The sequence below is a fragment of the Tachypleus tridentatus genome, chromosome 1, assembly GCF_004210375.1.
Source record: "Tachypleus tridentatus isolate NWPU-2018 chromosome 1, ASM421037v1, whole genome shotgun sequence".
Classification (NCBI taxonomy): Eukaryota; Metazoa; Arthropoda; class Merostomata; order Xiphosura; family Limulidae; genus Tachypleus; species Tachypleus tridentatus.
This window is the reverse complement of record NC_134825.1, coordinates 171,048,608-171,060,894: the sequence shown is the minus strand read 5'-3', so window position 1 is coordinate 171,060,894 and position 12,287 is coordinate 171,048,608. Positions and strand designations below refer to the sequence as shown.

At 37.3% G+C, this 12,287-nt stretch overlaps 1 protein-coding gene across 4 annotated transcripts in view; it reads left to right on the top strand.

The window, feature by feature from the left end:
• The window catches only part of LOC143230253 (pikachurin-like), a 225,131-nt gene that overhangs the window by 123,535 nt on the left and 89,309 nt on the right, over window positions 1–12,287 (top strand). For all 4 annotated transcript variants that reach the window (XM_076463502.1, XM_076463482.1, XM_076463492.1 and 1 more), the window contains 2 exons: window positions 991–1,210; window positions 10,025–10,205. In XM_076463502.1, coding sequence (XP_076319617.1) covers window positions 991–1,210; window positions 10,025–10,205 — 401 coding nt within the window. The remainder of the gene's footprint in view (window positions 1–990; window positions 1,211–10,024; window positions 10,206–12,287) is intronic.

Genomic DNA, 12,287 nt, shown 5'->3' with positions numbered 1-12,287 from the left:
TAACATATCGCGAGGGATTTGGGCAGTAACATAGGTCCCTATTAGGACTCCAGGGATATAACATTGGTGACGATAATAGGTAGTAAATTAGGGTTAAGGGTGACTTTCGGGAGAAGGTAAATAAATATTTTTACTTGAGTACCAATTTCAGGACTTGTTTTATATTTTCGGTAGTCTTTTGATGTAGTGACTAATTAATCAACAGAATCTGTGATCGAATTTGCTGGATCACTCCAAAGTAAGTGGTGGCGCTTGTGGTAATCTATTTATCACTTACATGAAAGACCAGCTGGTGTCGTTACTTAAAAATAACCAGATTTTGAATATAGAACTTAAAGCAATATATCAAAAGAGGAATGTGGGTTTACGTTATTTTGGTAGAATTATGAACCTCCGTATTTGTCGGGCAGAAAAATAAATTATATCTGGTTATAAAAATGTTACGTCAATTGTTAATACTTGTCTTATAACAAGAAAAGACGGGTGGTTACACTATAGAATATTTACTCAGGTTTCGAATATTTTCTACAGTAAAACGCTCGTTTGAAATAATCATATAACATGTTGAAACATTTGAACATAAAGTTCTTTAAAACGACAGAGAACACTTTGAAATAAATTACATACAGTATGAATATATATCTAATATTTATAACAAAGTTGGTTCACACAATATCTTTGACATGTGAACTTAGCTTTATTTATGAACTAACTTTGCCCTGTCTCTTTGTTGTGATGCGACGTTTCGGTTTAATTTCTGATAAAGAAGTTGGTATGAGACGAAACGTCGTCTCAGAACCAAATGAAGAGGCCACAGAAACCATGAAAAACTCATACGGTTTTGAAATGATTAAGTATCCAAAACGAAAACTGGACATTTCATTATCGAGAAAGATGGTCATTGGTTAAATCAGAAATTGAAACGGTGACAAAGTAACCGAGAAGCGGTGAGGGGTGCGTGCTGGTTAAATTCATTGTTTTTCATTACAGGAGTCTGGAACCAGTAGCGATGAACGAGTGGCACACTTTGTTTGTGTCCAGGACAGGTCGTAATGGTATTTTGGAAGTGGACAGTCAATCCCGTGTAGAAGGTATGTCCCAGGGTGCCTTCACTCAGCTGTCCTTACCTCTGAATCTCTATCTGGGGGGCGTTCCTGATTTGGACGATGTAGCTGATAGTAAATCTTCATTTTCAGGGTGTATTCAGAAGGTATGCATTCGGTGAAAAATTACTTTAGAATATTCTTTTACTTTAACTGAAAGAGTCATGTACAGTTTTCTTGTGATGTTTCTTAATGTATAATATCCTTACATGGCGATGAAGAACAGAAGACAAACAAGTGTGTGTTTAGGAAATGTGATAATCCGTACCACATTATTAATAAACTTTCTACACAGCATATCTTCTTATTAGCTCAATTAGCAATCACTATCGGTGCAGAATTACCCGACTTTTCTTTAAATTGGTTAAGTCGCTCGACTAGCAATATGAGGGTCGGAGGTTAGAATCTCCGTCGCCTAACATTCTCATTCTTTCAACAGTAGAGCGTTATAATATGATGGTCAATCCCCTATTTTTTTGGTAAAGTAGTAGTTCAAATGTTGACGTGGGTGGTGGTACCAGCTGTCCTCTTGTAGTTTTGCAAGAAATTCATAATGAAACTCATGTTTAAACAAACAGCATGTTGAGTAGTGCCCCAAATCAGGGAAGACAAGAGAAAAATTATATAGAAAACTCGCACTGAACACCTGCCCTCACACGTCGCTAACCACCACACTGAACACCTGATCTAACACGTCGCTAACCGCCACACTGAACACCTGTCCTCGCACGTCGCTAACCACCACACTGAACACCTGTCCTTACACGTCGCTAACCACCAAACTGAACACCTGCCCTCACACGTCGCTAACCACCAAACTGAACACCTGCCCTCACACGTCGCTAACCACCAAACTGAACACCTGCCCTCACACGTCGCTAACCACCACACTGAACACCTGATCTAACACGTCGCTAACCACCACACTGAACACCTGATCTAACACGTCGCTAACCACCAAACTGAACACCTGTCTTCGCACGTCGCTAACCGCCACATTGAACACCTGTCCTGACACGTCGCTAACCGCCACACTGAACACCTGACCTCACACGTCGCTAACCGCCACATTGAACACCTGTCCTGTCACGTCGCTAACCGCCACACTGAACACCTGACCTCACACGTCGCTAACCGCCACATTGAACACCTGTCCTGACACGTCGCTAACCGCCGCACTGAACACCTGTCTTCGCACGTCGCTAACCACCACACTGAACACCTGACCTCACACGTCGCTAACCGCCACACTGAACACCTGTCTTCGCACGTCGCTAACCGCCACATTGAACACCTGTCCTGACACGTCGCTAACCGCCACACTGAACACCTGTCCTCACGTCGCTAACCGCCACATTGAACACCTGTCCTGACACGTCGCTAACCACAACACTGAACACCTGACCTCACACGTCACTAATCACAGAATACTGTCTCAGAGAACACAAATTCATAACCAAAGATGGACGATCGTGTTTATGAGAATGTTTGGTTTCAGGTCGAATATACAAATATACACATATACAAATTCCCATTTTCTGTTCCGTCTTCATTTTGAACGATTCTAATCTTATCACCAAGCATCAGTTCTAACGTTTTTCAACACGACTTCGTTGTTACTGTAATCCATTTTAAATGCTTCAAAACAATTATAAACAGCTGCCAACAGTCGCTTATGCCTACATCGCGTGTAGACACTTTATGTTAAAAAAACCGATTTTATTTCTAATTGAAAACCATTCAGTCTGCAACTTTCCATCATGAAGTGTCAATTTAGCTCATGTAAGTTGGATAATAATTTTGAAATACGTTGTGCGATCTTGACCCCAGGACTTTATGCAAATATGAAGTAAGTAAAGAATTCTCTCACTACAAGCAGTTGAAATCTACGTCAACGAGGAACAGTTACTACGAACAACACCATTACTAAGTTCTCAATGTTTTTACTGTCGTATTTACCCACTCATTACAAACATTTTCTTTCATTTTATTATTTATTAAAAAAAATGGGGCCTGGCATGGCCAAGCGCGTAAGGCGTGCGACTCGTAATCCGAGGGTCGCGGGTTCGCGGCCGCGTCGCGCTAAACATGCTCGCCCTCCCAGCCGTGGGGGCGTATAATGTGACGGTCAATCCCACTATTCGTTGGTAAAAGAGTAGCCCACGAGTTGGCGGTGGGTGGTGATGACTAGCTGCCTTCCCTCTAGTCTTCCACTGCTAAATTAGGGACGGCTAGCACAGATAGCCCTCGAGTAGCTTTGTGCGAAATTCCAAAACAAACAAACAATTTATTAAAACCGGGAAGACAAAATGTTGGCTTTGTGGTATAATTTGCAAAAATTAGTTTAACAAAAAGGTTAACGTGTTTATAATCGCGTAATAAAAGTTAATAATAATTGTTTTAGGTTCCAAACCTTCATTATCACAGTGAATTTCAAGTAATCGTAGTGATGTTTCTAGATTTACCTATTTAGTCCAAAAGTTATATTTTTGGAAAATTAGCTCTACTATTTCCTCAGCAGAAAAATTATCTTTAATTACCTGTGGCGCCAGCGCATTAGATCCCCTTGTGACTTATTCATGACGTCATATCTGCACCCTGATAATGGAGAAAAATGAACTTGTCCGTGACGGGAAACGGAGGCGAAACGGAAAAAAACGTGATTGATATTGCAAATATAAATGCACACAGGATAAAAATTTCGCAAAGTTGAGGATTACACACCGCGTAATAAAACGTTTTTCCAGTATCATATACGCAATAGTTCCATTATAGTGTGATAGTTGGTTGTTTTAGGATACTCGAGTAAAACTATACAAGGGCTGGTTACTCAACCGCTTCAATTCTAGAAGTGTTAAATTAGAAAGTGCGCAGTTAGACAACACTACCCACCAACAACTCTTATCATACAAAAAAGTGGGTTTTGAACGTCATTCTTACAAAGAAACAACGGGACATGAACCATGCTCCCTCAGCTTCACAGTCTGCACGCTAACCACTTGGTCACGCCAGGTCCAATCATAAATGATAAACTAAACTACATCACCAAGGGTAAAGAGTCACAGAACAACAGTTTCCTTTCTCTACGTCAACAACACATGTATTTCTTACATGATATTTTGGTAAGACTTTGGCAAGTAAGAGTAAGGATCATGTGCGGTATATATTCATTTTTTTTCCTGTTTCCTTAACCTTCCACATGACTCGATTTCGCGTGAATTATATTTTTTTAGTTTTTCTTCCTTCGTTCGTCAAAGCAACGCCACGTGATCGGGACCGGATTAAGGTTTAATGAGGCCTAAGTCCCAGCTAATATTTGCGAATGGCACTGATTATAATAACTCGGACTTGCTTCAGGTATTCTAGTCTCACGAATCATATTTTTTTCACTTGCATAGCTGACTGGGACCCTTTATGACCAGAGTCCTATGCCTGGGCTCAGGTGGCCGACTCATTAGTCCAGTACTGCACACGACACTTATGTGAGAGATGTTTGCAAAATGTGGTCATTAAAATGAATCAAATAAATGTTAATGACACGTATTTAAGAAACACAGATGTGGATACCAGACTTGGAGTTCCTTTGTTAATTCCAAAAATATGGAATAGCTAAAACATAATCAAGAACATGGAAGGGTTTACTCAGGTAAAACAGAAGATGGGGGATTATAAACCTGCGAAGTTTGGACATCACACAAGATGTGTATATTATTTAATGAAGTAAGCGAATCAACAATACTAAGTCATGACGATTTTAAATATACTCAGCAAATTCTAAAGTAATTGGAAGAGAATTGCGTATTAAATGACAGACACGTTGCTGTACACGATTTGGCCTAAAATAGTTAAATAAAAATTTAAAAAAACTGCGAGGTATTTGTTACTTTTTTCCGGTGAACTTATGATCCGTAAACATGCGGGACAGTTAAAAATCAATTATTATTATTTTAGTAAATGAATGAACTACCCCTAAACGATATAAAGAAGATAATATTTCGAACCAAATTTATATAATCAATGCGAAAATGCGAGATTAAACAGATGCAAGTCCATCAGTTCCTGATCAGTTGGCTTGTTCTTAGGTTTCGTGCAAAGCTACACGAAAGCTATCTGCGCTAGCCATCCCTAATTTGGCAGTGTAAGACTAGAGGGAAGGCAGCTAGTCGTCACCGCCCATCACCACCTATTGGGCGATACTATTTTACCAACGAATAGTGGGATTGACCGTCACGTTATAACGCCCCCACGGCTGAAAGGGCGAGCGTGTTATTTCAGAATTAGGGACGGCGGCATGGTAATTTCACCATTAATAAAAACTTACAAGTACAGTAGGTGTTGTAAATCTTTAATGTTTGTTGTTTAAAACAATAATGTTTTATAAATTATTTTTTTCAAATCCCTGATATTTAGTTGGTGTTAAAAGTAACATTGACTCTTGTTTTGATATCTGTTCTCAAGATCTCTGTGGTCTAAGCCTGAAACAGGAGTTGTATTATTAGCACTTCCATCGATTTCTGATTTTAGCTGAATTGGTGAAACATTCTACCACGTGCGTATAAGCTTCGCGTGGAGACACCACAAATAAACTAGCGGCGATATTGGATATTTTCAAAACTTCTCTGTTTGTGTGTGACGTGATCTGGTTACGAAGAAAAGCCTCACATCGGGATATAAATAATAAAAATGGCTACATTTAACTGTACGTATCACCAGAGCCTATTAACAAGGGAAGAGGTATCACAGGGCACGCCTGCACAGTAATGTCGGAATTTTTGTTTCCACACTAGCAGCTTCAGCGAGGTCAGAGATCAAGAGTTGGTTTGTTTTGAATTTCGCGCAAAGCTACATGAGAGCTATCGGCGCTTGACGTACCTAATTTAGCAGTGTAAGACCAGAGGTCATCACCACCTGCCGCCAATTCTTGGGATACTCTTTAACCAACGAATAGTGAAATTGGCTGTCACATTATAATGCCTCTACGGATGAAAGGGCGAGCATATTTGGTGTAACGGGGATTAGAACCCGCCATCCTTGGATTATGAGTCGAGTTCCTTAACCACCTGGCCATGCCGGGCCAGTTCCTGACGAAATCCCATAAGAACGCTTTAAATGAACATAGCAAACATTTCCGGTGTTTAGTGGTCATCAGAACCACATGGAGGCAGCGAAAAAATACTGAAATGATAAATATTAAGAAGAAATAAAGTTTAAGAAATTAAAATAGAGAAGAATAGGCCTAAGCATCGAGGCTTTATTGATATTGCTGTAAAAACATAAAAGGAAACGTAGTTACTGGAAACGTTTTTAACTTAGCAAACGATGGTTAATTTAAAGAGACCTCAAACTTAAAAAAAAGTTTGATTTGTTTTGAATTTCGCGCAAAGCTACTCGAGGGCTATCTGCGCTAGCCGTCCCTAATTTAACAGTGTAAGTTTGTTTGTTTTGAATTTCGGGCAAAGCTACTCGAGGGCTATCTGCGCTAGCCGTCCCTAATTTAGCAGTGTAAGACTAGAGGAAAGGCAGCAACTCATCGCTATCCACCGCCAACTCTTGGGCTACTCTTTTACCTACGAATAGTGGGATTGATCGTAACATTATAACGCTCCCATGTCGGGCCTAATGGAACGTTAGTCTATAAAAAGGGAGACACGAACTACAATATAAGTTAAAGCATATTTTGTTTAAAAAGTAGCACATACAATATAGTCTGACGGGTCCTCCAATTGCACAACAATATACCTTTGAACGTACAATGCCAGAATTCGGGTTTAGATACCCGTGGTGGGCAGAACACAGATAGCTCATTGTGTAGTTTTGTGCATAATTCCAAACAACAATATAGTCAGACATAATGTAAGTCTATAAAAAACTAAGACAAGGAATATAGTATAATACAATATAACTGAACGTAGGTCTGTAAAAATCAACAAACAGAATATAATACGCTTCGACATTTAACACAATAAACACGAAAAAGTAAAATTAATTTAGTTTTCAAGTGCCTTAATAAAGCAAACATATTATCTGTGATACTGTTTAGGGGGAAACTTTTTTTTTTTTAAATAATACAATACTACAAGCTTAAAGTTCAAAATTGTCGCTGTTGGTTCAGAGATAGCAGGGAATGAACTTAATAAATTTACAAAACATTTTTTTAATATTCTTCAATTACTTTGATTTGTTTTAGAAACTTACGACTGATGAAAGTTATTCAAACATTAATCATACGATGTTTCAACTCTCGTGCTATCACTGGACCTGCTTCATCCATCGTGATCAAGATCTGTCCAATAGCCATAAATACGTATTATTGGCTAACACCACAAGTCCTACAGTAATAGATTTCTGCGAAAGAGAGCGTGGTCTCTCTTATACCACACATTATGTTCAAACTTCCTCTCTCTAAGAATGTCAGTTTCCAAAGGCTTGTTTTAGCAGGCTAAAGGTACAATGGGATGCTTTATAAGTATCTTATTAAATGAAATATTGTTTCTATCTCCATTTTTCGACCATGTTTGTTGGAAAGATTTCGAGGTGTGGCTGAAACATTGTGATGCCTCAGCATCATTTAATAATATCGATATACAAACATTCTTACTTAGGAAGAAAACTGATAAAAATCTTTGAGTCATGCGTTTATCTGTAGTAGTCTCCTACTGTGTCTCTTTGAACCTAATAAATGTGCGAGTGTTAATCATGTCGACCTGCAACGACATACGGAATTATATTTCCGTGTTCAAATAGTTCAACTCTCTCTCTTTCTATGAGAATTAAACTTACTCTGAGGCGACCAGAAATCACAATCTGTAAGTTCGTCTTCCATTAGTAAAGGTTAGTAGTTTAAAGTTTTTCTAGATATCGTTACGACTCGTTGAAAGTTTATAGTAACTGTTGACAAAAACACTGTAATGATTAGAATATCGCACCTCAATTTTCTGCAACTTGTCCATCGTTTCGTATTCCTTCCTGCACTTAAAAGATGGTTAAAATAGAGCCTGGATCACATCAGTATAATTCCAAAGGACAAATTAGTCACGTGCAAAATAAAAGAATTTCTGTGTAGAAAATTCTGTCCTTCATAAAATCACTGATGCTGTAAATGACTGTTCAACTGGTTAAAGGAAACACTCGATGTTTTAACTCCAAGTTAGCATGTGAAATATTGAGGTGAATGCTTCGTGCAGAAGTCCTCTCTTCCAGGGGTGCAACAAAATTCGAAATAACGCTAACGTAAGCGTACTTTTGTATTTAGAAATATGAAAATTTAACAAATTTAAGACGAGTTTTTTCAATGCGAACATAAAAGCTAAACATCTAGCACTTTGATATAAGAATAACTTTTCTTGTGAAATATAAGAGACAGCGATACAGAGGGATTACTTACGTGTGATGTACCTTTCTTTAAAAGTTAGAGTAGAGGGAAGGTAATATTTAACATCACTCTCCGCCAACTTTTGGGCTACTCTCGTCCGGTGTGTTTCTTGCGAGTTCTACAGCGAATGATAAAACTCTCACGTCGTGATTGGTCTAGAGAAATCTATAGCCAGTGTCAACATTTTTAATATAACTAACCAAAGTGTGACCCGATTTCAATGAAAATAAGTCACTTGCATAAAAGTACATATGATGTTTTGTGAAAAATTCACACGTGATGAAGAAACATCGAGATTATTCTTGGATTAAGCGTATAGGAATTACTGTATAACATGCATAAATCAAGACAATAACGCCATCACAGTCGTGTATTATCAATTTATGTTAAAATGGACTGGGTGTAGTCTAATGGTTTATGAATCTGTGGATTCGTGGTTCGAGTACATTTGTCGTGAAACGCACATCGCTCTTTAAATACTGGCGCGGTGAAGGCGTGACACGGTCAAATCCAACTATTTGGTCACACAAGAATTATTAGCTGTTTGCCCTCTAATCTGTCAATTGAAAAAACTAAGAAATTATGGAGCGTTGAGCGCCGATAACACCAACATAACTTTACGCTAACATTTTAAGGCAAGCAAACCTTTGAAAAAGTTAAGTGTTTTGAATATCTTTGAGAATACTTTTTAAATTTCAAAGCCGAAGTTAAAAATAATTCTAAACTATCATCACACAAAATTTTTATTTATTTATTTTTCAAATCAAAAGGTTTTCATCAAACATTAGACGTATTAAAAATTATTGTTAACAGACCTTTAAATAATTTATTTTTACATTTAACTGGATCATCATAACGTCAGGTAAACTTCCTTATTTAAAAATAATAAGTTGAATTACCGCAATCAAGGAAAGGTTCGTATTATATTCGATATCATTGTTAGAAAACAGTTTATTATAAAACCAAAAAGCCCCCCGCTAGTACAGCGGTATGTCTCCGGATTTATACAACGCTAAAATCAGTGGTTCGATTCCCCTCGGTGGGCTGAGCAGATAGCCCTTTGTGGCTTTGCTATACGAAAAACATACATACGTATAAAAAGAAAATTGCAATCTGTGGACCTCAGGTTCGAATCTCCGTCACAAAACATGCTCGCCCTTTCAGTTATGAGAGAGTTATAATGTACCGTTAGTCCTCTTATTTGTTAGTAAAAGATAGCCAAAGAGCTGACGCCTGGTGGTGTTGACCAATTGCCGTTCCCTAAGAAAGACGAGACATCCTTGAAATCTTAATATTCATAGTTTTGTGTGTTGTTGTTGTTTTTCTTGAGGTTTAGCTTATATTTTGAGTTCAACAAATTGATTCTTACAGATATTATTCCAGATAGTCATTTCCAACGAAGTAGACGATGACGTCAATAGTAAGGATAATATCCTTATGGAGGTCATGCTCTTTAATCAGGAAATTGTTATTATATCTTACTGACGTCATCCTTTTTTTTGTTGTTGATTTTTGTTTTATTTAATCTCAAAACGTTTTTACTCTTCAGGTTATCCTCAACAACAAGCCACTGAAGCTAGTAGAAGATGCTCTGTCTGGAGCAAATGTCATCAACTGTAATCACCAGTGTGCTGATAAGCCTTGTCAAAATGGCGGAAGCTGTGTTCCAAAAGTAGACTTCTACGCATGTCACTGTCCGCTAGGTTTCGCTGGCAACAACTGCCAACAAGGTGAGAAAACGTTTTTAAACATTAGAAGGTCTCGGTAAAATAAAATAAATCATAGCACAATCTGTTGTTGTTAACGGATGGAAAACGTTGTTTGTTGTTGTTTTCCAATCAGAAAGAATTATTAGTTGTTACTCTAATTACCATTACTCAGAAAGTTATAAGGAATTACTTAACTTACAAGTTTGCATTTGGAAGACATTTATAGTCAACCAAAGTGTTAATCTCTCAATGTAAACTCAATTAAAACATTTATAGGACAGCCTTAGACTCTTGATCAGGATTTAAGATTAGATTATTTCTAATTAAAGATCCATTTACAGAGTTCTACTTTTCTGTGAGAGTTGTTTATAGCTGAAACGTTGATGTATCAGATGCACTTAGGTTTTTCCTCCAAGTACAGTTACTCCCTAGCAATAATATTTCACTAAATAAAAGTTTATGGTTACTCTTCTGCCTTCAATTAACTTCTGCAGTTTGTAAACAAATGTTACTTCCATATTTATGATCATTCAGTTAGCCATCACAACAAAGTAGGTTTGTTTGTTTCCGAATTACGCGCAAAGCTACACGAAGGGTAGCTGTGATCGTCATTCTTAATTTAGCAATGTAAGGCTAGAGGGAAGGCATCTAGTCATTATCACCCACCGCCAACTCTTGGGCTACTATTTTACCAACGAATAGTGGAATTGACCGTCCCATTATAACGCTCTCACGTTTGAAGGAGCAGGCATATTTAGAAGTCCTAAATTAAATAAAACAGCGTTTCTATACAGGTGTTATTGAAGAGCCACATAATGATGTATTAATGAGTGTTTTTTTTTGCGTTCTTCATTTATTTGTTAACCTTTAAATGGTCCATTTGTCACAATAAAAATACTAAAACGGTAAAACATGCCATTCGATCCAAAAGCGTTTGCCTAAAGACTTGAACGGTGAGAAAATTATGACATTTAACAAAAAGAAAAATCTAAAACAAATAACAAACATACGATACAATGTAGAAAAAATCATTTGTAGTTAAACATATGAAATGATATATAGCTAGAGAGATAGAATACAGTGTTCTCTGAATGTGGAGGTCTGACATCACCTGGTGATTAGGTCACTCGTGTCGAGATCTGTGGGTCGCAATTTCGAATCTCGTCATCGGTCATGTTCGCCCTTTCCGTCGAGGGGGCATTATAATGGGATTCTACTTTCGTTAGTAAAATTAGTAGCTCAAGAGTTGGCGGTGGACGATGTTAACTAGGTGCCTTCCCTCTGGTCTTCTGAAATAATATAAGTATACAAGTTTCTTATAACTAAAGAACAAGCCGAAACAGAAACAAATCAAACAAAATACGCTGTATCAACTGAAAAGATCCCAGGTTACAACCCCACAACGTCCCACATCTATATCACCCTTCACTGCCTGCAGACAGCTGTGGGAAGGTGACAGTTTTCCCAAATAAAGAATTAATTGAAATAAAACAATAAAAAATAAAATAAATGTATAATAAGTAAATAAGGTACTACAATTTGGGGGCAAGGAATATGAAAATTTATCTTTTGATGTTAGCATTCCAGCCCTAAAATTTTAGAAAAGCACTAATCGATAGCACAGCAAACGAACTATACCATCACGAAGCGTCTTCTCAAGTTGACCACACAAACTAACATAGCTCCCAACCACCACCCTTTCATCAAGTCTACAATGGCTATCATGCTCTAAACAACCTTTTATATGTGGCAAGGTGTACATCCGCATAAAGTAGTGCCAAGTTGTTAAATCGCCTTATTCATAACTAAAAATAGTTATTAGAAATTTTAAGTAAAATTTCTCTAATTTTTATTTTTTATATTTATTTAATACATTATTGTATGTGTTGCAGAATAGTTTAATAATTTTATTTAAAGTTTCTTTATAAAATCCATTAACTATTAATTTTTATCAATATTTCAACATTACTGATAAAATATTGTAATTTATTACACATTTTACAATATCTGAATAATTGTGAAGTTATAACAGAAGAGTGTGATACATTACTGTTAAAAGAGGGTAAAACAAATTGGAAAGGTAAAATATTTCCTTATCAATTA